The sequence below is a fragment of the Lampris incognitus genome, chromosome 5 (assembly GCF_029633865.1).
Source record: "Lampris incognitus isolate fLamInc1 chromosome 5, fLamInc1.hap2, whole genome shotgun sequence".
Taxonomy (NCBI): domain Eukaryota; kingdom Metazoa; phylum Chordata; class Actinopteri; order Lampriformes; family Lampridae; genus Lampris; species Lampris incognitus.
This window is the reverse complement of record NC_079215.1, coordinates 23,016,248-23,043,764: the sequence shown is the minus strand read 5'-3', so window position 1 is coordinate 23,043,764 and position 27,517 is coordinate 23,016,248. Positions and strand designations below refer to the sequence as shown.

At 39.9% G+C, this 27,517-nt stretch overlaps 1 protein-coding gene across 1 annotated transcript in view; it reads left to right on the top strand.

Moving 5' to 3' along the window:
• Positions 1-658: 658 nt before the first annotated feature.
• Positions 659-27,517, top strand: part of LOC130112355 (protein tweety homolog 3-like) — a 33,441-nt gene continuing 6,582 nt past the window's right edge. The window contains exons 1-11 of the mRNA XM_056279684.1: positions 659-725; positions 1,125-1,310; positions 18,498-18,691; positions 22,470-22,581; positions 22,754-22,974; positions 24,863-24,958; positions 25,127-25,199; positions 25,358-25,433; positions 26,240-26,295; positions 26,485-26,577; positions 26,732-26,824. Of these exons, the coding sequence (XP_056135659.1) occupies positions 1,185-1,310; positions 18,498-18,691; positions 22,470-22,581; positions 22,754-22,974; positions 24,863-24,958; positions 25,127-25,199; positions 25,358-25,433; positions 26,240-26,295; positions 26,485-26,577; positions 26,732-26,824 (1,140 nt within the window). The 5' untranslated portion in view covers positions 659-725; positions 1,125-1,184. The remainder of the gene's footprint in view (positions 726-1,124; positions 1,311-18,497; positions 18,692-22,469; positions 22,582-22,753; positions 22,975-24,862; positions 24,959-25,126; positions 25,200-25,357; positions 25,434-26,239; positions 26,296-26,484; positions 26,578-26,731; positions 26,825-27,517) is intronic.

Sequence of the window (27,517 nt, the reverse complement as noted above, 5' to 3'; positions counted from 1 at the left end):
AGTGCCTATCTGCTTTTTTTTCTAATGCACTACCGACTTTTCAACGTCAGGGGGAAGCCTCTGCGCATTTTGCTCCCTCTCTCTCTTTCTCTCTATCTCTCAATTTCAATTCAATAGGGCTTTATTGGCATGGCCATATTCTGTTACACAGTATTGCCAAAGCACAACGTAGTACAAAACAGTTCAGTACAGTTTATAACATACAAACATTTTTCTCTCTCGCGCGCGCGCAACACACAGAGGTACACAAAAACGGTGATCTGCCGCAAAGCCTGGTACTCCGGGACGCGTTATAACCGCGGCGTCTTTCATGCTTCAAACGCATCTAAACAACGGAGGAGGAATTCAGTGTTACATCAAAGCTCCGAGGAAAATACCGGGATCGCTAAACTGAAACGACGGAAGGGGATGGGGAGGGGGGGGTACAACAACATAAAACTGGATTGCGGGTCAACGTGCTTTTTAACCCCTTAATGTACCGCGGAGGTCTCGTTATTCAGAAGGAGGGGGGGGGGGGGGCGGAGGCGAGCGGCAGCCGAGTCGTTTATGTTCAGTGTGACCGTCCGGCAGCCGAGCCGCTCGGTGAAGGTAGCGGGGGGCTGTGAGTTTTAAAATGAAGACAAGGGAAGACAATATGTCACCTTTACTGTAGTCTGGACTCCGACATTGAACCAAAAAAAGGGGGGGGGGAACCAACGAAGGTCTGCACCGCTCGTCTCGAGTAGGTAGGTTGTAGCATACAGCTCCTCTATTCTTTGTGACAATAGCCCCGAGCCGAAGCTTATTTCTTTCGCTTTGCTTCGGGTGAACCGGCGACAGTTGGGGTTGTTTAATGGGCAAAACACGCTCGTTTATTTATTTATCGAGGTGGCAAAGCACCTCAGTACCGACGGTGTTTTGCGAGGTCAAACGGGACTCTTCGTCTGTGTTGACTTAACGTCGATTTGTGTATTGGAAGGAAGGGGGAAAAAACCATCGACGAGATTTGATAACGGCCATTTTCACCGGCAACAACATAAACACACGCAGCCCTAATCGGGTGTTGTGTGTAGGTCTGCAGCGGGCCTGTCGGCGGTTGCTCAGTGTCCTTTTAACCCTCAAGAAACGTATTCCTTCGTTTACAGGGACGGCTGAAGGGGGCTGCGTCGGACCGTGAGTGGCGGTCGTCCGGTTAACGCGCAAGGATGGCGGCTGTAGTGAACTATTCCCCTCCGTGGTGGGTGAATCTGCTCCACCGGTTGCCGCATTTCAACCTCCAGTTTGAGCCGGTGAGCAGTGACTTCAGACCGGAGGATTCCGAATATCAGAAAGTAAGTGGAGTTGGCAACGGGGGGGGGGGGGTAATTATTCAACTCGGCTCACATTCAGTGAGGATTCATCATACCTCTTCATAAACCATGCCATCCTACCTGCAGCAAACGCACCCACCCACCCCTCACTGTATGGTTATTCCAATAACACAATACCTTACCGACAGTCTTTACCCCCTTTCCCGTCCCACTGAGACATGGCCCTACCTCAGAGAGAGAGAGGGGCATGGCCCAGATTTTCTGCATCTCATCTGAATTCTATTAGCAGCTCGTTGAGCGCCAACTCAACGTCTTGACGGCCCACATGCAGCATAATACACAGGTTTGAATCCAAGCTTCGTGCGCTGGTCACCCCCCCCCCCCTTGCTGTTTGCTGACATATGGTGGGAGGAGGAGGGAAGGTGACCAAGTTCAAGAGCTGAGCGTGGGAAGGCACCCACAGTCGTGAACGAGGGATAGAAAGAGAGATGAGAAAAGTGGCAGAGAGAAGTTGGAGGAGGAAGAGTGAGAAAAAAACAAGCACACAAAAAAAAAACCCCGAGATGGATTGGAGAAGGGAGAAGAGGGGGGTCAATGAACCGTGGGCGGTGCCTTTAAATCGCCAAATAGAACTTCCTGCATGCTATTCAGTGTTTAACTAAGGGCCTCTTTTGTGTGTGTGTGTGTGTGTGTGTGTGTGTGTGTGTGTGTGTGTGTGAGAGAGAGAGAGAGAGGGAGAGAGAGAGAGGGAGAGAGAGATTGAGAGAGAGAGTGAATACAGAGGAATGTTAAAGACTCCCATTTAGACTAATTACATCCTGACACATTTTAGTTGCTGGGCTGGTTCCATGTCCCTACACTTTCTGCAGTGGGGTTTTTATGAGTCTGTACAAACGCATTCGTATGTATAGGCTGTGCATATGAATTTGTGTCTAAAATGGATGTGTACATGTGTGTTTGATTTTCTGTCCCAGCAAGCATTTAGCACTCAGTGTCGCTTTGCTGAGGTAAGGTCATAGACCTATGTGAATGTGTTTGTGTGTAAGAGACCGAATGAGAGAGAGAGTATAGGGGTTCTATTCAGGATGAAGTCATTATTAATTCTGCCCAGACGGTGGAGAGAGAGAGATGGATAAAGGTGGAGAGAGAAAAAGACCAGAGAGAAGGAGGGTGAATTGGATTGGGGGGGGTTGTCTGTTCTGAAAGAATGATCTCTTTCTTTCTTGTACCATTTCACTGAAGGCTGTCTTTAGATTGGCGCAGTATATCTGTCTCAAAGGCTTTCATGCATCCACTCATCCAGCTGAGACAAACACACGCGTGCACGCGGGCACACACACAAACAAGGTCCTACACAGTGTCCTCCAAGATTCTCTTTACCACACACACACACACACACACACACACACACACACACACACACACACACACACACACACACACACACAAAGAGAGAGAGAGGCTTCTGTTTAGTGTTTTTCTCACTGATGTAATTTGACAGATTTGCATGTATTCAGTTCTGGAGTTTTGAAGCTATTACAAATAACCTTTTCACTGTTTGTCTGTGCCTGATTGACTGACAAACTCTGTTAATCACTCATTCATTCTCTTCAGTTATTACCTCTATTTTACAAGACACTAAAATCCCTTAAAACAGGGGTGGGCAATCTTATCCAGAAAGGGCTAGTGTGGGTGCAGGTTTTTGTTCCAACCAAGCAATTGCACACCTGTGTCTCCTAATCAAGTTCCTCAGCAAAGACTCTACTGGTTGATTAGTGGGATCAGGTATGTAACTGCTTGGCTGGAACAAAAACCTTCACCCACACCGGCCCTTTCTGGATAAGATTGCCCACCCCTGCCTTAAAAGCACCCGTTCACACAATAAACAAGTCAAGTCAGTTTTATTTGTATAGCCCAATATCACAAATTACAAACCAACCATCTATGCATGTGCGCGCACACACAAACACCAAAAGAAAGTGTGTAGAATTCAGTGTGAGCGGTCTCTGATGACATAGACTTTGCTGAAGGTGCTGACTCTAAACCCTCTGTAAGAATTCAGTAATTTTTCTTGAAAAGCGGAAATAGGAGCTCTTGTCCCGAGGTCTGAATTGCATGTATGTCTGACTGTGTGTATGTGTGTGTTGCGGTGGAATTGCAGAGTCAGCTATCGGCAGAAGTCAAACAGCTGCAGAACATTACAGAGGAATCACGTGACCATACACAGACACATAGACATATTTCCAGCTTTGGAGAGCAAAGAAAGTCATTGGTATTTCAAATAGCTGCTAAAATATTAACAGCAGAAAACACTGACTCAGTCAATGTTTTTGCACATTAAACGGTTGGGGCAAAACAAAATCAATTGTTATTCGACTAGTGTTAAACTATATCAGAGTAGGGATTATGCTGCTCATATTTTTGCTCATATTTTCGGTTGTATCTTGACCAACTGCTGGCAGATGCGCTAGGATCAGTCAAGGCTATAGGAAAGGCTATTGAGGAGGACATTTGGCAATGCCAGACTCCAGAAAAATTCACAGACGGGGAGAAAGCAAGGACAAGTTACTAGAGTGGAAGTGATTGATCCTGTCAGGTCAAACACACACACACACTAGGTTGGTAGTGGAGCACTGTGCATAGGCCTCTGACATACTGTAATCCCCTCCCCCACAAAGCCCTCAAACCACTAACTAATCCAAAATAGGTGCTCACGCACACACACACACATACACACACACACACACACACACACACACACACACACACACACACACACACACAACCAAGCACACTACCCTTATTAGTAGCTAATTGATCCAAGCATAATCTGTTCTGATGGTTTGGCAGTTGGACTGTTAATCTAGCTATAGACCAGTGTACACAGTCGGAGAAGGGGAAGGCTGTAAATCCCTGGTTTTGGGTCAAATTAGAAATGTAACACTACAGCCAGATATCAGACAGCAAGAAGTAGAGGTTGGTCCAGGATCAGGCTTTCTGACAAAAGCAATAAGTGCTTAATTTATGCTCGCTCGCTCTCTCTCTCTCTCTCTCTCTCTCTCTCTCTCTCTCTCTCTCTCTCTCTCTCTCTCTCTCTCTCTCTCTCTCTCTCTCTCTCTCTCTCTCTCTCTCTCTCTCTCTCTCTCTCTCTCTCTCTCTGTCTCTGTCTCTGTCTCTGTCTATGTCAGCCTCTCCTTCCCATTTCTGCTTCTCCCTCATTGTAATTGTCATTTTGTTAACACTCCTCAAGCAAATATATAGTTTGTCTTACTTGCCATGAAATACAAAGAGAAAGACAGGCACTCATGCATGATGTGCACACACACACACAGATGCACAATAATGTCAATAATTATTGTATATGTAAATTGTATCTGAGTTCAGTAAAGATATCCCATGTCACATTTCCCAGTACTAAGTTCTCGGACCAGTTTGTTTCAATGACATACAAGATTCCTGTTGGAGAAAGGGAGTAGGCATAAAACATGACATGATGGGCTGTGCTCCCTTTTAGTCTAGCTTTTCAAACTCAGCTTTCCCACAGTAAAAGTAATAGCTGGGGGATTTGCATGAAATTAACACTTACACAGATGCATGTTCACATGCACATGTGGATATATTTGCACACACACAACTCCCAAGGGATGATTGTGTGGGTTGTTACAGGACACAGTCAGTTTCTTAACATGAACTTGGCTAAAAAAACCAAAACAAAACCCACAACAGCAACACCACGGCAGTATTAATATTGCATTGTCTGTTAAACATAAAATTCTTACTTTCTAGCTTTAGCCTATGAGGTAAAGACCACAGAATTGAAAAGTGTTTATGCTGGTGGCAGGAGGTGGAGGTTGTGGTTTGGATTCAATCCAGTTTGCATCAATTAGCCCTTCCCTTTCCTCTCAGATATCACAATTAGGGATTGACTGATATGGCTTTTTCAGGGCCTATACCGGTGCTGATTATTAGTAATCGAGGAGACCGATAACCGATATTTGGAACCGATATACTTCTACTTTGGGCTGCTCCTGTTAGGGGTCACCACAGTGGCTCATCCATTTCCATCTCTTCCTGCCCTCTGCATCTTTCTCTCACGCCAGCCACCTGCATGTCCTCTCTCACCACATCCATAAACCTTTTCATGGCCTTCCTCTTTTCCTCTTCCCTGGCAGCTCCATCTTCAGCAATTTGGAACAGATATACATTTGCCGTAAAAATGAAAAGCTTGGTGTCAAAATTTAGAATAACTCAAAGCTCCTACACGAAACGAAATGCTTTATGCCTAATTAAAATACCACTTTTAATTATCTTAAAACAAAATGTTCAGGGAGCTCACAGCAGCAAGAAGCCTATCAATTTTTAAGCATAGCCTATCAATTTTTTTTTCTAGTCAGCTGGCTAACTTGTGGATCAACAAATGAACTTCTTGAAGTTCGCTATCGCATTGAAGTTAGCTCTATGAGATTCAACATTAGCTTACATTATTATGACCATCGGCCGCCTTTCTTACTAAAATGGAAGGATTCTGTCTGTATGTATGTATGTATGTATCTATGAATGTCTGTCCAAGGGTTGCCACTTTCTATGTGGAGAAGTTAGGGACGCCCCCCAAGCTCCCTGCCCCCCCCCCACTGCAAGTCCTACATTCTCCCTCTGATGATGTAATGATTTTTTTGGGGAGGGGGAATCCAATACGTTGATATACATGATTTGAAGTGCTTTATTGCAAGACAAAATAACAAAGGCACTTAGAATTACAAGTGTAAAAAAAATTGTATTATACTTTGGATTTGTAATACTGACCGGTTTGACACAAACAAGACTGAAACATCGCAAACATAACATTGTGTCCATCCTAAATAAATGGAAACCATCAGTAACTGCAAATGACTGAGGGTGTTATTTTTAACTGTAAAAGGCAACTACTGCGTTAGGCCTAATGGCGTCAATAACGGCATGGCGCTGACGCACAGTCCTCACACAGCATGTGTGTAGAACTTGTTGGTCTGTAGCTCACCACTCAAACTTCTCCACTCTGCTTTTGTAACTGGTTTGATTTTACGTAATGTTATGTTATTCTCAGCACTTTGAAGACTTTGTGTTTATATATAAAACAACGTGTACAAAAATACAGGACAAATCACGTCCCTTATTGATTCAATATGGGACGCAGCATTTTATTTTCCAATCCCCAATTATAAGGGATGGGATTTTCTCGATATCTGTTCATTTGATCGACTTTACACTTGGCGGGTGTATTGCTGAGGACCCAAGGAAGTGCAGTGTTGAAGGTGAAAGTGTTTGGATGAGCGGTTCTCAAGAAAGCTGCAAGCAGTAAAGTTTTCAGTGAAGTTAGTCATAATAAATTCTGCCTCTTCACTTCCTGTGCAGTCAACAAGGGGAAACACGAACAGCGGATCCGATAATCAGCCAGGCCGATAATCGGTTGACCCCAAATCACAGTATGCCTATATAGAGATGTCTATCATATCGTATTCTGTCTGCCCAACCGATCTAGTGACCTACTAGGCTGGCTAGCCTAGCCATAGCCGCCATGATACAGTTTACTATGCTGGACAGGTCACACTTCTCCGAAAAAATGTCAAACTTTACCTGAACAGACTAAATGTATCGGGTTAGGATTGGTATTTTCCTTCAGCGAACTCTGCAGATGTTTTTGCATTTAAAAACACACTGCAGGTGGTATGAAATGTGGTAATGCTTTAGCTCAGGGACAGTATGTAAAAGATGGTGCCAGCGTGACTGTTGCTCGTTTAATAAATGGGCTGGGGTCTGCAGTACCTCTTCCCAGCAGTTACAGCTGCGAAGCCCCCAAGACTGAGAAGGAATTCCCAGCAAAAATAGCAGGCTTGACATTTAAACCAAGTCTGAGGCACATACATATACTGTAAATCAGTGTCAAAAGAGAGATTACTGACTAGGGGTGGCATGATAGGAAAATTTCATGTCACAATTATCCTGGTAGTAGTAGTATCCAGTAGTAGTAGTTGTTACGTTAGTACAAAAAACTTCCGGGACGTGAAAAGGTGGTAGTGGTCATTAGGAATGCAAACAAATGTGTATCTTAACAATATGTTGACTCAAAATTTAGCAGTTAAATAGCAAGAATAAACAAAACTGTACCCATTTCCTACTATGCTTCAATGCTTTTTTTTTAAATAAACTTTATTGCAAAATATTGACATGTACAAATACAGCAGACATGCACTCCTCAAAATGGTACAGCAAGAAAAGATCCTGAATAAACAACAAATACAAAACAAATCTACTAGGGATTATGAAAAATGAGAAAAAAACCCACACAAACAAACAGAATGAAAGAAAACAAAGAAAGGAGAAAAAAAAACTAACAAAAGAAACAAGTGACATCATTCCTCTTTGAAAATATCCTTGTACAGGTTAATGGTTTTGTTACTTTTTTTTTAGTGTCACTGAAAGTCAGAGTTTTAGTATATTCTTTAAATTTGTATAAGAAACCTATAAAATTGGGGGTAACCTTTGTAAATCGGCATTTGTGTATATGAAATTTATCATACAAAATTAACAAATTCACAATAAATTCAATGTCTGTTTTTCCATGTTTGAAATACATAATTAAATTTTTACATTCAATTTTGATATTATCATTAATTTTACACAATATATAATTTTCTATTCGAGCCCAAAAAGTAATCGAGCGTATACAATGGTAAAATAAATGTGTTAAAGATTCTGGTTCATCATTACAAAAGCTACATTTGTTATCAATGTCTAAGAATTTAGAGAAATACAAATTCGTTGGATATATATTGTGTAAAATTTTGATGTGCACTTCTTTTATCTTGTTAGTAATACAGAACTTATATGGCAATAACCAGGTCTTCTGCCAGTCGATGTCTATAAAAATGTTGTCCCAAAACGCTTTCCCTCTAGGAGATATTTTCCTTCTTTCATAAAATGTCTTACATATATGTTTGTTGGTACATTTAGAGTTCATAATATCAACACCTTTTATCATCAGAAGAGGTTCTACTCTCAGTGCTTCTTGAAATTGAAGACTTTTAGAAGGGATAGGCCATCAGGAATAGCTTTTATTACATAGTTAAACTTTTTGCTCGTAATAGGGAAGGATTTGATAAGAAGGAAACATTCATAGCTTAACAATATGCCCTTAGTGTCAAAGAGATCATTTACATAGATTATACCTTTGTCAACCCAATTCTGCTTAAATATTTGTTTTTTTCCTAACCATAATGTCTCCATTATTCCATATAGTAGTTTTATGTGGGGAAAAATTATGGGAGTAACATAATTTCCAAGCTAGGAGAGCCTGTTGGTAAAATTTAGATAATTTTAGAGGCAATTTGGTAATTCAGGAGTTACAGATGAGTATGAAATGAAGTCTACCCAGTTTTCTAAAAATATTGTATGGAATAAAATACCAAATAGAGTTTGGGGCTTTAAGACATTCCTTAATCCATTTTATCTAAAATGTGTTATTTAAATCAACAAAATTTAGTAATTCAAATCCTCCTCCTTTTCTGGATCCTGAAATAATTTCCTTCTTGAGGCAGTGTTGTTTATTTTCCATGTAAAGTTAGTATTTTGTTAATTTCTTTAGATGTTGAATCTTGGACAAATAATGATAGAGCAGGATATACAAGCCTTGAAATACCTTCCGCCTTGGTTAAAAGGATTCTGCCAAAAATAGATAGGTCATGTTGAAGACACATATTCATAATACTTTGTGTTTTTTAAGTCTAGGAAAGAAGTTAAGTTGTTGTCTAGTTTTCATATCTTTAGTAACATCAATTCCTAAATATTTGACAGTTTTTTCACCAGAATATTGCATATGCTTTCATTATCTGTATTATATAGGCTTAAGATTTCAAATTTCCTATGTTAAGACGTAATCCTGAAGCTTTTTAAAAGTCTGTAATTAGTTGTATAGTTGGTTCAATTTGGTGTTTGTCTTTTAGAAATAAAACCGTATCATCGGCTAGTTGTGTTATTCGAATTTGTCTTTGAAATATAGACAGACCATTTATATTGGGACTGTTTAAAACCTTCAATAAGAGGAGCTCTGTAGCAATCAGAAATAAAAAAGGGGAGATTGGACATCCTGACGCACAGATCTATTAACAGGGAATCTTTTGGAAGTACTGGGGTAGATCATTGAATTACTCTTGATGTCCTTGTATAGCATATTTACCACCAAAATACATTTTTCTCCAAAACCCATTAAGTCTAAAACCTTGTATATAAATGGATGTTCCACTGTATCAAACGCTTTATAGAAGTCGAGAAATACAATGACTGCCTGTGATTCCACATATTCAGAATAGTCAAGCAAATCTAGAACTAATCTTATATTATTACTTATATGCCGGTTAGTCATGAAGCCCGTTTGGGTTTCATTAATAATCTCTCCAAGATCTCTTTTTAAAAGTTTGGCAAATACAAGTGCAAATAATTTGTAATCTACATTTAGAAGAGTGATCGGTCTCCAATTTTCTATACACAGAGAGTCTTTGTTTGGTTTGGGTAGCAAACTAATTGGTCCTTGTTTCATCGTTGTTGTCATTTCTTTGTTTGCAATACATTCTCTATACATATTCATAAGTGGGGCTTCAATAATATCCCAAAAGAATAAATAGAATTCAGAGGATAAACCATCAGTCCCGCATGATTTCCTAGTTTTCATAAGTTTTAAGGCTTCTATAAATTCACCGTTCAGAATAGGTTTGTCACAATTAGTTTTAAATTGTTCTGAAATGGTAGGGATATATTCTTTAATGTTATTGAAGAATTCTTCACAGTGTTCTGGTTCAAATCTAGATTTATATAGTTCTTTGTAAAAGGATCTTATATGTTCAGCTATTTCTTTGGGATTGGTAGTAATGTTGCCATTTATTTTTAATGCTGAAATATTGTTTCTTTTGCAATCAAGTTTTTCAAGTAAAAAAAAAAAGGAGTTTTTTTTAATTTTTTTTTTATTTTTTTCTAACCATGTTGCCCTGGATCGTATAAAGGCTACTTTAGCAGCATTAACATATAAATTATCTATTTCGTTCTGGAGTTGCATTAGCTTTGCTTTCTCATTTTCTGAAAGAACTTCTTTATTTAATAAAACCTTCAAATGTTCCATAATTTAATTTTCTTTTGCATTGTTTGCATTTTAAATGTTTTTGCTGTGATAAATAGCAATTTCTCTATCTTATATTTAAAGTATTCCCATTTCTGATTATTGCTCATTTAATTTTTCCTAAAAATGTTTTGTGCCATCCGTTTAACTGAATCTTGAAAGGTTTTGTCTTTTAACAGGTTATTATTTAGTTTCCAGCACCCTCATAGTTTCCTATTACTTTCTTTGGAACCAACTAAGTGTATAAAAATCATTTTATGATCAGATAAAAGAGCATAACAATGTGAGACTTCGGATATACATTGTATGCAAGATGTAGAGGTTAACCATAAGTCTATTCAGGAATGTTGCATACAGCTAGCATTACACCAAGTAAATTCTTTACAGCCAGTGTTAAAGAATCGCCATGCATCTGTTACTGACAACTTCTCACTTAGATAAAGTGTGGCTTTGAACTGTGAATGTTGTGAGATTCTTTCCGGTATTCTGTCTATCAAGTCATTCGGAACATCATTAAAATCCCCTCCTATAATCAGAAATGCATCTTTGTTTTTGTCTTGTAGATCCCTTACTTTTGAGTAAACTTGAATGGACATAATTTTAGCTTGGGCTACTCCATTGTGACCATATACATTACATATTATGAACAGAGAGTTATTTAGTTTGATTGTAGCCATTCTGCTATCCTCAGAACTGAAAGTTTCTAAGATATCGCCTGTAAATTTGTTAAACAGAGGAGCGACACCTGCTGAGTGATGGGAAGCGTGAGAAAAATATGCTTGATCTCCCCACTTTCCTTTCCAAAATTTACTGTCTGTATCACATGTATGCGTTTCTTGTAAAAGGATAATGTTAGCATCCATTTTGCTCATAAAGAGGACAATTGCTTTTCTTTTAATACTGTTTCGTAATGAGTTGAACTTGAAATCAGTCATAAAAATAATAATAATATGAGTACAGTATCTGAAGAACAAAAAGTAAATGTAAGCCTTGAAATTGAATAGGCTTGTTTATGTGAATATCTCAAGGAATATAGAAAAAGTTTTCCAAGTTTTAGGCACGAGCTATTAACCTTATTAACTGCAATTGAAATGCATGGTGACTAGTATGTTCTCAAAACTATTAACCCGTCTAACGGACTAACTTGTCGACCAACCTGTTATTACCAGTCCAACAATAATCCGTTCGTAAGTAGAATGAAAAGTAGGATCAGAGTCAAGTGAAACTTACACCGTGTCTTTGATTGAATCTGCTGCGACTCTTTCCATCAATGATCACATCAGGGCCACGCCATGTAGTTTTTTCCCCTTCTTTGCGTTCTTTGCCAACAAGCGGCCAAAGTTTTTTTCCCCGACATTGTCTCTCCCAGTATGTCAGATCCTCTGCGAGTCGGAGCTTCTTCCCCTTCATTACCATGGCGTTTACTGAAGCTTTCAAAATTTTCTGCCTGAAGATGCGCATGGTGAACTGAATTATTATTGGACGTGCGCTTCTGTCTTTCCTGGGGCGCCCGACCCAGTGTATAGTGTCGATGAGAAAACCTAGTTTGTTTTTCTCATCTGGAGCAATTTGGCCAAAGATCTCAAAGATCTGCTTCCTTGCATCCTCTGCGGTTTCGTTGATAGCTTCAGGGAGATTTAAAAGTTTCAGATTCCAACGTCGATTGTAACGTTCTGCTTCTTCAATCTTCATGTCTTGTTCAGCCATTCGCCGATTCACTGCCTGCACCTTATCATTCGTTATCCTCGTCTGGTGTTCTATCCCTTCGATATCTTCTTTAATTGTCGCAATATCTGCTGTGTTTTTACTTATCTTTTGTTCGAGGGAAGTAAAACTCCTCGTTAACTCCTGGACAGCTTTCAGTATGTCTGCATTGGACACTTCATCCTCTTGGCTGCCTGAGCAGACTTTCTTGGGGTTAGAAGACTTGACGCGGGGAATTCAGGTAAAGGGCGAACATAGAGAGAATGAGCTTTAATCTTACAAATCCATCAAAATGTTCCCCCACCTTTTCTTCTCTCGCTTTGGCATGTTGACGTCCGGTAACGTTAGCTTATAGCAGGCTGGGTAGCATTACTTTGGTTGCGCTCGTCAAAGTTTGTATTTCTCTCAAAAGTAATGACAGTGTTAGACTGGTGTCTTTACCGTGTCTTTTTCTCAAACAGTGGTCCTTTTGAGTAACATCTCGTAGTTTATTCTTCTTTTAAAGCAATTGGTGCTCAAAACTTGTCGGAGCTCAAAGCAAAATGTGCTCACTGGCCGCCATCTCTCCCGACCCCTCTATGCCTCCATGCTAGTGTTTTGTACTTCTTAGAAGTTTTTTTTTTTAAAATCTCATCTCATCTTCAGCTGCTTTTCTGGGGTTGGGTCACGATGGCAGCAAGCTAATTGGGGCACTCCAGACGTCCCTCTCACCAGCAACGCCCTCCAGGTCCACCTGGGGGATCCCAAGGCGTTCCCAGGCCAGACTGGACATGTAGTCCCTCCAGCAAGTTCTGGGTCTACCCCGGGGTCTCCTCCCAGTTGGCCGTGCCCGGTAAACCTACAAAGGAAGGCGTCCCGGAGGTATCCTAATCAGATCCTGAACCATCTCAACTGGCTCCTTTCGGTGCGAAGGAGCAGCGGCTCTACTCCAAGCTCCCTCCAGATGTCCGAGCTCCTCACCCCTATCTCTAAGGCTGAGCCCAGACACCCTACGGAGGAAACTCATTTCAGCCGCTTGTATCTGCGATCTCACCCTTTCAGTCACTACCCAAAGCTCATGACCATAGGTGACGATTGGAACGAAGACTGACTGGCAAATTGAGAGCTTTGCCTCCCGGCTCAGCTCCTTCTTCGTCACAACGGTCCGGTACATCCGCCTGTCAATCTCCTGCTCCATCCTACCCTCACTCATGAACAAAACCCCGAGATACTTGAACTCCTTCACTTATTATATGAACAAAATCTGGGCATAACAAATTAGCAAATGGTACAAATCAAACTGAGCTAGTACAATTTTAGCATTTCACAAACAATAAAAAATAATAAAAAAAACAAAAAGACAGAGGTCTAATCAGAAATCAATATATCTCTGTTTTTGTAAATATACAAAGCTTGTTTGGTTTGAATACATTTCAGTGTTTTCTTAGAATTTATTAATTCATTCATGAAGACTAAGAATAGGCCTTAAAAATCTAGATCTATGGATAAATTGTTTAGCCATAATAATCAGGCTATTTTACAACATTTCCATATTTTTATCCTACATTATAACTCCAAATTTAATATTCATATAGTCTAAATTGGGCAAATGAAATTCTTTTTCAGATATCAAATTTTGAAATAATTCCCAAAAAAGCTCTAATATATTTACATCTAAAAAACAAATGTACTAATGTTTTACTAACAGAATCACAAAACATACAGTTGTTTTTTCAATGTTAAATCTTTGTCTCAGAAACTCATTACAAGGATAAATATCATTTATCATTTTAAAACGAGTTTCTTTCGCTTTGGTGAAATAGGGAGAGTGAGGTATCTGGTTCTAATTCTGCCTATAATCTCTAGGGTAATTTTTTAATAGATTTTTTCTTTTCAATGGTAGAGGAAAGAGTACGGAGGTAAGGGCACCCCTTACGATTTTGTTTGTGCATTTTTTTTCTCCATAAAATCGAGATTGTCTATGTAAAGTGAAGGCATCTTTGGTACTAACACGTCATAAGTCAAAATTCCTTTTATCATATTCACCATTACTTGTGGGATTGCCTTGAGAACCACTGAGTATTGTTTTTTTTGTACACGTCACATTGACTTTATCAATGAATCCATTGTACTCTAGAACATTTCCTTTTGAAACCTTCAAATGTAAAATAGACCAAATACCTCTCTCCACCCAATTGTAATAACATAAAAAATTTCTTTTTAAACAAGATACATCTGTTATTCCACATCGGAGAGCTATGTGGAGTGAAATTGCGCTTATAAACCAGTTTCCAATATAAGAGAGCCTGCTGATGAAATCTAGACAGCTTAATAGGCAGTTTAGCAATACAGAAATCTATCCCACCGCACTTACTAAATATTTTAGAAGGACTATTAAACAGAATCCATTATTATTTTGTATGAACTGCTGTAACCATTTTAGTTTTATCATTCCATTCATTGCCTCATAGTCAATCACATTTAAGCCTCCTTCTTCTAACGATTTTACCACATCCCCTTTTTTAATATAATGATGTTTGTTTTTCCAAATAAAGTTGAAATTTGTTTGATTAATTGATTTAATTAAATTGTCAGGAATTGCCAATGAAAAAGCTGGATACATAATTCTAGATGATGTTTCAATTTTAGTAATCAAAATACATCCGAAGATTGATAAATCCCTCTGTAACCAAAAACTGAGTATAGATTTACTTCTTTTTTTTTATAACAGTCTCAATATTTAGTTCTTCTCTAGCTTTACAATCTTTAGTAATAACCACTCCTAAGTATTTTACTTCATTTTTTACTGGAATATCATACAAATCTATTAGTGGATGGTCATGTATAGCAATTAGTTCACTTTTTTTTTAATTTAAGTGTATTCTAGATGCTTTAGAAAACTCATCTATCTTCTTAATAACCAGAGGGATCTGTTCTGACCTCTTGAGGAAGATGGTTGCGTAGCACATTTAAAGGCTCAATGTCTGGACTATTTTTTATAAAAATAGCCAACAATTCTGCAACTAAAATAAATAATAAAGGGGAGCAAGAACAGCCTTGTCGAATCCCTCGTTTAACCTCAAATCTTTTAGATGTTCCTTTAGGGAGATAAACTGAACTATTAATGTCGTTATGCATCATATTAACTACCTTTGTAAATTTTGGACCAAAACTAAAATATTCTAAAGACTTTATTATAAATGGATGTTCAACTAAATCAAAGGCTTTGTAAAAATCTAAAAACATTATGAAACCACTGTCTTCGATCAAATAATTATAATCTAGTAAATCAAGAACCAGCCCAATGTTATTATATATAGACCGATCTTTAAGAAACCCCGATTGAGTTTCACTTATTATCTGTTGTATACCTACTTTAATCCGATTGGCAATAATATGTGTAAATAATTTGTAATCCACATTCAATAAAGTTATTAGTCTCAGGTTATCAATAAATCTTTTGTCCTTACCAGGTTTAGGTAACAAAGTAATAATACCTTGCTTCACGGTCGACATTAAGTTATTTTCAATACATTATTTTAGGGCATTAAATAACATTTCTTTTATATCTTCCCAAAAAAAATTATAAAAGTTTGAGGTATAACTATCTTGACCAGCTTTACCTGCTAACTTTTGCTTTAAAGCTTCATCCAGTTCCTTTATTCTAATATCAGAATCACACATTTCTTTAAATGCCAAATCAATTTTAGGAATGTAATGTTTAATACATTCAAGAAATGATAATGAATCCTTAACTGAATAGGATGAAAAGTATAATTTGGAAAAGAATTGATGAATTTCGTCAGAAATTACCTTTGTGTCAGAACATTCTCTATTATTGATCATCAAAACATTTATTGTATTTCTTTCTTGTCTCCTCCTTCCCAGTCCAAAAAAAAAAATAAGACATGTTCTTCTCCCCTTGTTCTATCCATTTAGCTCTGGATCTAACATAAGCTCCTTGTGCCCTTTGGATGAACAAATTATCTAATCTGGCTTGTAAACTCAATATCTTTGCATTGTTTTCATCTGATAACTCATTTTTTTACAACATTCATTAATTTCTTGAACCAATTTATATTCATCTTCCCTTTGCTGTTGACATCTGGTTTTACTAAATTTAATTGATAGACTCCTGACCTTATATTTAAAATATTCCCATTTCCTGCAGTATCTGTATCACCTTTAATTTCCACCATTAATGCCTTTACTTCCTTAACATATTCTTCTAAATTTAACAGATCAGCGTTGAACTTCTAATAATTTTTTCTACATTTGTGATTACCATCTGGTTTCATAGCTACTTCAATTACATAATGGTCTGTCAATGGAGCAGCAAACATTGCGATGTTAGTCACAGAATTTGTGATTTCTGGAGTCACCAGCCAAAGATCTATTCTGGATCTTGATCTCCCATTGGGTTTTATCCAAGAGAATTGTCTCCTATATGGGTTTTTTTTCTCTCCAAATATCAATAAAATAATTGACATTTATGAATTCCTTCAATACAGTGTTGTAATGGTAATCATTATGAAAAGATGGACATCTATCTAACCACTCTTCTGGTGCCATATTAAAATCACCACCTATTAAAGTAAATCCTATACCATAAGTTTGCTTATATTCAGCAATAATTTCTGGAAGAGCTCCTAATAATATTTTGTTTTGACCAATATTATTATATCCATAGATATTAATCAAAATTGCAAATGACCCCTCTAAATTTATAACCACAACAATCCAATGACCATCCTTATCATTTTTTCAAGTCACTCATGTGAGGATATTCATGATTATCCCCATTTACGATTATCCTGATAATGGAAATTTACCACAAACAACCTTTTGTGAGTATTTTTTATTGCGATCTGTGATAAAATCCTATGTCGTCCCATCCCTATTACCGACATGATTTTTTTTATGCCTTCTCGCCATACAAATCAAATTTTAGATGATAAACAGATAAAACATTTGGTTTTTCATTCCACAGTACTGTCATCATTGTGTGGCCTTGGTTATACCCTTCATTCATATGTAATATACATTGTATTTTCAAACGCCTAGTATGTTGATATACATACAGAGCATACCCTAATATGAAGAGAGGGATGGAAGGAAATCTGTGTAGTCAGGGAAGCACTTGATGGCAGTGAAAAGTCTAGTCCTTTGTTGTTTGTAAAATTAAGGTCAGGGCAGACAGAGCAATGTTCAACTCCAACTACTAGGAAGCAAGGGAGCCCCCCCCCCCCGGTTAGGGATTCAGTCGTCTATCTTGATATTATCAGCCACAATGCTATTTTCCTGCATGGCCATTGTCTAGTTTGCTATTTCTGACAGAGCAGAATTGTAGCAAAATTCCTTACACAGCAGCTAAACAGTCCCAGATTGCCCAAGCAGTCTAACAGCTGGAAATTTTGGTTAAGGAAAAAAAAAATTTACCGTCGTCCCAACATGATCTTGCAGCACAGTGCTTTCTCCGTGGGGGATGAGAAGCTGACGACATGTAATGTTTTGTGCGTCTGTGCGTGTGTGTGATTAGACAAAAGATTTCCTGTTTCTGGCAAATGTTCAGAAATGGCTCATGTTGCAGTCCTCTTCTCTTTCTAAATCTCAGCCCTCTTTGTTTGGAATATCCCCCTTTTTTTCTCGAATGCTCAACTTCTTTCTGATCATTTCCCCCCTCCTCTTCTTCTGCCTGCCCCTTCCTCATTTGCATATCAAAGCTTTTGGATGGTGTGTGATCTGGGTCTCTGGTACACACAAAACCTCCCAGTAGCCCGTTTTCCGTTCACTTGATGGAGGTGTGCGTGTTTTAATGGCGTGCATGCATTCAACGGCCACTTGTTTCCTGCTACAGAATAGTTTGAGAGAGGAGCACAATGTGTGTGTGTTTGTCTGCGTGTGTGTGTGTGTGTGTGTGTGTGTGTGTGTGTGTCTGTCTGCATGTTTGTTTGCCTGTCTTGACAGGAATTAACAAAATTGTGTGTCTGCTTTAAATATTCTTCCCATATCAGCAGACATCTGCTGTCTGTATCCTCTACCCACATCGAAAATTGCTGCCTGTATCTATACAGGCCATCAGTTAGCTAGGCCAGCACAAAAATAAGTCGCATATGGATACTAAATAAAGCAAGCCATGAATTGTATGGAATAAACGTATGATATACTTTCCTTCTTTCTGTGTCATATAAATCACATAATTGATGTTTAAACTCTGCGATGGACTAGCGACCTGTCTAGGGTGTTTCCCAACCTTCCACCCAGTTAGTGCTGGGATAGGCTCCAGCACCCTGTGACCCTAATTAGGATAAGTGGCTTGGAAAATGAATGAATGATGTTTAAACTAATTTTCTCTTTCTCTCTCACCCTTGTCTCCTCAGTCTGTGTTGCTGCTAGGTGCTGTGGCTTTGGTGTGTTTGGGCCTAGACCTCCTTTTCCTCCTCTTTTACTCTTTTTGGCTCTGCTGCCGACGGCGCAAGAGTGACGACTCGCACTCCCATTCACATTCCCAGCAGCCTAGTGCCGACTGCTGCTGCACCGCCTGGTGTGTCATCATCGCCACGCTCGTCTGCAGGTGAGGGCTCATCCACGCACATGCTGCAAACCAATGTGACAGCGGTTATAACGCTCCCTCCATCACCACCACATCTCCCAGGGATGTTTAGGTGAAATAAAAGTTGAGAATTGAAGGCTCCTGGATTGAAAGCAGTCTTTAGTGATTGGTAGTGGAGTATTAGCGCTGTTTTGGTTGTCCAGTTACTCTGCATGTTCCTGTATATCTCAGTGGGTAGGCTAAGGTCCCAACGCTGCCAAAGACAGAGGTCTTTCTCCTATTGAGGTCACTCATTTTAAAAATGTATGTGCAAATTATGCTGTGAGCCGCTTTCAATAAATGGTAATTTTTATTATTGAAACCTATTTAGAGGTTTGTTTTGACTGCGTTGCATCACTGAGCAATTGAAAAACATGAATATGTGTATAAGGTTAGTATTCAGTTCATTGTAGAGTGCTTGATAGCTATGTGTTCAAATACTGTTAAAGTTGAAAACTGTGGGGATGGGCATCTGTTCTGCCAGAAGCTGTGTTTGTTCTGTTGTGATGTGTTTAAAGTGAGCATCTCCCCCCACAAGGACATTCACCCTTGTGACCTAGCAGCAGGACAGAGTGGATTTGCGCAATGGACATTGGTGTGGTTGGGGTTTTTGCTCTTGATATTGTCAACACGTGCTCATATACACAAGCAAATTGAATCCGCCCCCACCACCATCACCAACCAACCCCCTGTCGCCATTGCGTTCTTCTCTCTTCCCCGAATACTTGTCCCTCTCTCTTTCCTCTTTCTTCCCCACTCTTTATTACCATCTTTTTTAATTAATTATTTCTCTCAGTTTGGCCTCCATTCTCCCTGGCCTAGAAATGTTGCCATGGAGACAGAAGCAGATTTGATGCAGAGACGAGAAATGAATTATACAGTCAGGAGGACCTCACTGGATGTGTGTGTGTATGTGCTTTTGCGTATGTTTGCATGACTCAGTTCCCTCAGTTCTGAGAGTGTTTTGCAGGTTTAAATATTTCATGATCAAGTGTAATATTTCATGTTTAATATTTGATATTGATCTGTGCAAGTGTGTGTGAGTCTGTGTGTGCAATGCATGCACCTTTTTCTGTGTTTGGAATGAGATTCCATTTTTGGAAAGGCCGAGTAATGTCTGGCTGTTTTCTGCTGTCATGTTGCATTAGCTCACCAATGTCATATATTGATCTTTGTGTCATATGTGTTCTTTATGTTATCAGAAGTAAATATTAAGTTAATGAGACCACTACTGTCTTCACCCTGTGTATTTCACTCGAAAAATACATTGAATGTTTAGACATGTTGCAGAGCTGATGCTAATTGAAGATATTTACTTTTGATTTTGGTGGTTGAATTTGGTTTGGAATTGGACCCAATGTCCTCTGTGACCTAATCTCAGGCTCCTGCTCCATTCAAGCATAGTGGAGTCCAAATGTTGGGCTAACTGAGTTCAGCGGCACATTTTTTTAAAAGATTTTTTGTGCGTGTGCAGAGATAAACCAACATTCAAAAACTGTTGCAGAGCCTGGCCAGGCTAGAATGGGGGCTCATCTCTCTGAGTTAACATCATATCAGAGTAGTTGGTCTGTCTTGTAAACACGCTGACCAAGAGTTCCTTTGCAATGCACTCATACGGTATACACACACACACACACACACACATACACACACACACACACACACACACATATATATAGCCACTTCATTGTTTAGCTAGCTGGCTAACATTAGCTCTTAATCATATGACTTGCATTCTCTCTACCCCCTCTAAGCTGTTGGAGGATAAAACGAAATCCCCTCTGCAAGTAGCAGCAGGTATTAGTAACAGTGAGAAACGATGCGTAAAGAGAGGGATGGAGAGAAGGCGGCACGAAAGGACGTGTAATTTGGGGCAGAAGGGTGGATAGATGGAGAGTGGAAGAGATAAGAGGCGGGATGAAGGGAAAGGAGATAAATTAGCCTGGGATGACAGGTGAAATGAAGGAATGGACTGGTGGAGTGGTGGAGAAGAGAGGGGAAAGAGGAAGAAAGCTAAGAAAAAGGACAGGGGATGAATCTCCATGTCTTTATCCATCTGTTACTGGGTTTCTCACTCTTGCCATCATGCTGTTTTATGTCATTTTCTCATAAACCTATGATTAAACACGACCACACACACACACACACACACAGGCAACTGAATGTGTGAGCCAGCACTGCAACACAGGGCTATTTAACCTAATGTGCTAGAATGAATTGTCGTAATAAAACTATAAATTTGCCTGCACAAAAGTGTCAACACTGTTAGTGCATGTACAGGGACATTATCGGTACAATGGCTGTGTGTAAAGACACACGCTAGTACACATACACAAAGACAGAGCTGGGGGTGGGGGTGTACCAGAGTGGGTGAAATGATAAGTGTGAGAAAATTTGGGGCACACGGTTGTGTAGTGGAGGGGTTCGGGGGAAAAGAGGTTAGACGGGGTGAGAGTGAAAAGAGAAGGAGGTCATTGTAGTAGTTGCGGTAGTGGTCGAGGGGGGGTGTGGTGTGAGAGTAATGGAGTTAGGAGGAAAGGGTGGTGGGCCAGGGACCTCAGCTACTGTAAATAAGTGAGTATGTGAGCGCAGAGCTGCAGAAGGATCAAATTATGTGCGGTCTGGTGACCCAATTATCTTTCGGATACTGTGTGTGCATATGTGTGTGAGTGTGTGAGGGAGAACAAATAATTTCTGGTTGTCCATGTATGCCAGAGGCCTTGGGGTGACACCATAACAAAGGACTCTGCTCCCGGCTCTGGGTTGGGGGCTCAACTCTGCCTCCTGCTGTTTAACAAAGGAGCTACATGCAACACTTCGGCTTTCAATGCTGCATTTTGTGTGAAAGAGTGTGTGTGTGTGTGCGCATATACATACTACATAGATTAGCAAAAGGGAATAAAACTAATTCCACTCTCTCCAAAAGGGCTCAGCAGCTACCTTCTAATATGATATTGCAATGATATTTTAGTGCCAGTTCGATATATACTGCAATTTTTTTCAAATATCCTGATGTTATAGATATTGCCATACCCTCTTATCTACAGCAAAATGTGAAAACCCTAATAATCCAAAGAAAATTTACAACAAGATTAATTAATTTGAAGCCCCATGTGTTACAAAAGTGTAAAACAAAAGAAATCATTACATCAAACATTATATCCCCACATCATCCTTTCATTGTTCTTCATCATTGTGATTCATGGGAAATGCTGTGATTTTAAAACTGTCACGGTATAGCATCACCATGTAAAGCTCCAATCCTGTAGATTGTTTTCTTTTGTTTACCTATGGTGATCCTGGTAATTGCATTGGTGTTTAATCGATCCAATTCCCTGCAATCCAGTGGAAATTAGGCAGAATTGCCAGTGCTGTGATCACAACACCTCCCCACACTGCCATGAAAAGGTGGTTGAAGTTAGGGATGGTGTAATATTGGTAAAGGTTTCATACGACTTTGATCTGTTATATCTGCCTGTGAGAACAACAACTTTGCTTCTTCTTCTTCTAACTCACCACTACCTCCATTATTCTTCTGCATTTGGCTGCCAATGTGAAGATATAAATTGTACAACGTATGTGTGGTATCAGTTTTCCTGGGGAAGTCTTAGCCGACTATAAACATTAAATTGAAGTGTTCATGATTTGGATATGTATAGATTAACTATGCTCTTAAATATACAAGCGACAGAAAGTGTCAAAGTATTTGTGTACCTGTAACTCTTTGTTATGTGAACAAACCCTGATTCGTTTGTTTCAGTGCTGGCATTGCAGTAGGCTTTTATGGCAACGGGGAGTCAAGTGATGGAGCCAGTCGGCTGGCCTACTCTCTGCGTCATGCCAACCGCACCGTGGCAGGTGTGGATAAACTGGTGAGTTAGCTCAGTGTTTGTCTGTTTGTGATGTGTGTGGGTTTCACCCACATACATTTATTTATGTAGATTTTTTTTTGCCAATGCCTCGGTTACTAAAAAAAAGATATCCATCTGACTGCAATTTCTTGGGTAAATCAGCTTGGATTGTTGGTTTGTGTTTGTGATGCAGGTGACGGACAGTGCCCAAGCCTTGAACCAGACAGTGGACGAGGGCCTGGTCCAGTTGGAAACCGTCTACAAGGAGCAGACAGACTATGTGGCCATTGTTCAAAAGCTGCAGGGCCAGCTGGATGAGCTGGTCAGGCTGATGGTGGACATCCCTTTCTGGTCCAATACTGAAATCTCCTTGGAGGATCTGGCACGCAAGACTGAAACCTTCGACTGGTACAGGTTAGTTCAACTCTAGTCTGCTCTTCATCTGTTCATTTGGGCAAAAATATCCAATGGGTCAGTTAGAGTTAATACTCCTGCCTGTGCCCTTGACCAAGGCAATGGAAATAAGACCTGGAGTTGGTCCCTGGGCACTGCAGCTGCCCACTGCTCCTATGCAATAGGATGGGTTAAATGCAGAGAACACATTATTTGTAAGAATACAATTCATTGTACAAATACAATGACAAAATAAAGTGGTTTCTTTCTGTCTGTTGTGTACTGGAGCTCGAAAGAAAGGAAATATGCTGTTTTTGTTTATACACACACACACACACACACACACAGATGGGTGACAAATTAAAAGAAAAACATGAATGCTTGACCCCTACAGTGAGGGGGTCCGGTGGCTCCGTTATGCTGTGGGGGCCATTTTCCTGGCATGGATTAGGTCCACTTGTCCCCTTAAAAGGGAAGGGTCACTGAAAATCAATACAAAGTTATTCTGAGTGATCACCTTGATCCTAGGGATGTCCCAATCCATTTTCCAAGATCGATACTGGGGATCGGCCCTAGGCAACTGAGGGATATCTGCTGATGTATTGGGCACGAATCTAAGCCCAATCCTTTGTTTTACGTCAGCTGTCACACAGGTGTCGTAAATGGAGAGCACAATTTGTGGCAGGTCGCAGAACCATACTTCGGCATACTTGCAGCTAAAATGTTTGTAATGTGGAAATATTTTGAATTGGGAAACGAAAGTCCAACATCCACTTGTAATCTCTGCAATGTGAGCATTTCGTTGGGCAGTAGCAACAGAGCTGCATTCAATACTACCAATTTGATGTGGCACCTAAAAAAATAAACGCTGAGGAGAATACGGTGAGTTAACTCTGGTAAATCAGACAAAGGCTGCACCAAAGCAACAGACACTGGAGGACACTTTTAAAAGGAGAGGGAAATTTCCTTGAGACAGCGACAAGTCCAAAAAGACTACAGAGAAGGTAATTCAGTACATCATTTTGGATGACCAGCCCGTCAATGTGGTAGTAAATACAGGTTTTTGTCTTTGTGGTAAGACCCATATAGCAATATTTTAGTTTATTTATTTTATTTTGTAAAAAAAAAAGTTAAAAATAATAAAAACATAAAGCAACAGCTTGGATGCAGGCAATTTTTTCTTAACGCATTGCAGAGCTGTTCATTTGTTGGGTTGATTTTTACAACTTTACTGTACTTGAAGTGTGCACTTTGTAGCTCGGGGCTCAGTATCGGCAGATACTCAATATTAAATGACTCGAATCGGGATCGGGGGCAAAAAAACTTGATCGGGACATCCGTATTTTATCCTGTGATGAAACATCTCTATCCCAATGGGAGTGGTCTCTTCCAGGATGACATTACCCCCATCCACAGGGCACGAGGGGTCACTGAACGGTTTGATGAGGATGAAGATGATGTAAGTCATATGCTAGGGCCTTCACAGTCAGCACATCTCAACCCAATTCAACACCTATAGGAGATTTTGGACCGATGTGTTAGACAGCGCTTTCCACCACCATCATCAAAACAGCAAATGAGGGAATATCTTTTGGAAGAATGGTGCTCATCCCTCCAGCAGAGTTCAGAGACTTGTAGAATCTATGACAAGGAGCATTGAAGCTGGTCTCGGTGGTTCTGGGCCTTACTAAGACACGTTATGTTGGCTTTTCCTCTAATTTGTCACCTGTCTTTATATGTATTTGCTGATCAAACCTATATAAAATGAAAGTCTTTAAAGGTATTATGGGATGTGTGCATGTACGTGTGTGTGTGTGTGTGTGTGTGTGTGTGTGTACATGTGTCATGATATCACATTCCCTCAAATACATACTGTCATATCGTTTGATGTTGTGTTGCCTATTGACAGGTGGCTTGGGTACCTGACTCTGCTGCTGTTTGATGTGCTCATTTGTCTCTTGGTTCTCTTTGGTCTGATACGCAACTCTAGAGGCACTCTAATTGGGTAGGTCACCTCCAAGAATACCCCTGCAGCTGTGCAGCCATACAGATGATAGAATTTCTCAAAGATATCATGCTGTTTTTTTTTTTAATTCGTTTACGCTGTGTGGTGTATTTATCACTTTAGCGCGTGTCAATATGTCGTTGATGTTGTGTGTATTCTCCCTCTCAGAGTGTGTCTGCTGGGGGTGCTGACTCTGGTTATCAGCTGGGGGTCTCTCGGCCTGGAACTGACTGCCGCTGCAGTAAGTGTAACCATGGCAACATCGCCGAGCTCTCAGGCTCCGCGGTGACGTAATCCTTTTTCCTAGTGCTTCAGCAAGCATGTTAAGGGGCTGTTGTAGTTCAGGGATGCTGCTGGTTACTGTAGTGTGATGTGTCATGTGTGTTTAAACTCTTGCAGACGGCCAGCGATTTCTGTGTTTCCCCGGGTACCTATATCACCAGAGTGACCAAGGAAAACGCTGTCATAAACCAAGGTATGCAGGCGGGGGGTATGGGACCAGTGGCGGCTCAAGATGATTTTAAATAAGACGTTTCACAAGGGGTGAATAGGACGTAAATGATAGAAGTGGAAGGATGGAGAAATTCTAACCACAACAGTAAATGATTGGATTGATTGATGGACGAAATTGTCAGTGGACAAAAAAGTAGCAGATTCCACCACAAAACAGAATCCAGATTCCCTCCTGAGTTTTCTACAATGGCAGAGAAGCATCAACCCCAACTTGTCAATTTCTGTTCTGAGAGACAAATGTGTGTGTGCGCTTGTGTATCCAAGGGGATTGTGTTTGATTGACACTCTGGTATCTGAAATCTCTTGTACGGTCTCTCTACTGGCTTTATGCATCAGAAGCCCTCCACTCCCTCCCCGTTCTTCCTCCTGTCTCTGTCTGTGCGTATGCGTGCATATATATGTGGCCCAGATACAGGGTAAAGATTAAGCATCCTTTGCTTTCTCGGTTCAGATGATTATCTGTTTTTCTCTGTCTCTGTCCTTCTCCTTTTGTATTCCCCATACCTCTCAATAGTGTCCTCTCGCCCTGTATTTCCTCTAAGCACTCATTTAATGAGTTGTGTACCTCCCCCTGTTTTTTTAACATTTGTTTCCGCTCTAATTCTGTACAGCCCAGATGTTGCCTGTATACACACACACACACTTTGATGCTCCAGTAATGCTAACAAGCCTCTGTTGCTTAGTGTCCGTCTTTGCATATACAATTATGTGCGCCTTATCTCATTGTGTTCCAAGGATACTGATGTGTTTTTGTTGAAATATCCCCAGATATCTTGCAGTATTACCTGAAGTGCAGCTCTGGGCAGGTTAATCCTTTCCAGCAGGTACGAAAGTGTTGTTCGAGTTTCTTTTCTAGAATATTTCTCCCTATACTTTAGTGCCCTTGAGTGATGCATTTCTGTGCATCTCTCTCATTTCAGATGATTTTGTATTAAATAATTTTTTTTAAACCTTACAATAAACTTAGATAAATACTGCCTATCTTTGTGTGTCTGGGTGTGTTCGCTTCACAGAGGCTGTCAGGAAGTCACAAAGCTTTGGTAGAGATGCAAGATGATGTGGCAGAGCTGCTGAGGTCAGCAACACGTGACTATCCAAACACCAAGGTTTGTTAATGCATGTGTGAATTAATTTACAGAAAGTAATGCATTTACAGCTATATATATAGAAATCATAAGGGCCAGAATGGAAATATTATTTGGTATATGTGAATCCACAATTTTTTTGCATGTGTGTGTGACCTTTTCTTTGTGTATATAGGGGAGTCTTGAGCAGATCCAGTCTGTGTTAAACTCCACTGAGGTTGGTCTGCATCAACTTACTGCTCTGGTTGACTGTCGCAGTCTTCATATGGTGAGTCACTGTGTGGTTTTTGTGTGTGTGTATGTGTGTGTTCGTGTGCGTGCATGCATGCGTGTGGTTTTGCCTCTAATGTTTTTGTAACTGGTAGTCTGAAGATTTTTCACAAAACAATGGCAAAATGCTACATTTTTTTCAACATTTAAAAATAAATTTGACAACTGTGCTCATGATACTTTTAAGATGGATACTAATCCTATAGTTCATCTTTAACTCACTGTGAAAAGCACTATATCGATAAAAGTATCTGAAACCGTTAGTAGGGTAATATTATGTTTTATCTGATTTAGCCTAGACAGTTTTTTGAGATGAATCGGGTACACAGTAAGTAGTCTTTAAGTTTCATAACTAAGTTTTCGTAGCTAGCCAGACAAGTCCTTTAGCTACCTTCGTGACTGTAGGAAAGCTGACTAAAACAACTGGATCACAAGACTGGTGTTGGCAGAGCTAAAAACTTCTAACAAAATTCAAGACAGTTTCCCAGTCCTATAGGCATTGCCATCAATTGTTGTTTTTCATCAATAAAGGGAGATCATTAACTGTATGTTACTCATGGTGAACTGTCTCCTTTTGATGCTTGACGAAGTAGCAGAGGACTTAAAGAGTGAGGCAGTTCCAAAAAGACAAAACCGGCCATCAGGCCTGTGTGTGCAGTGCATGCTCATAGTTTTATGACATTATCAGAAC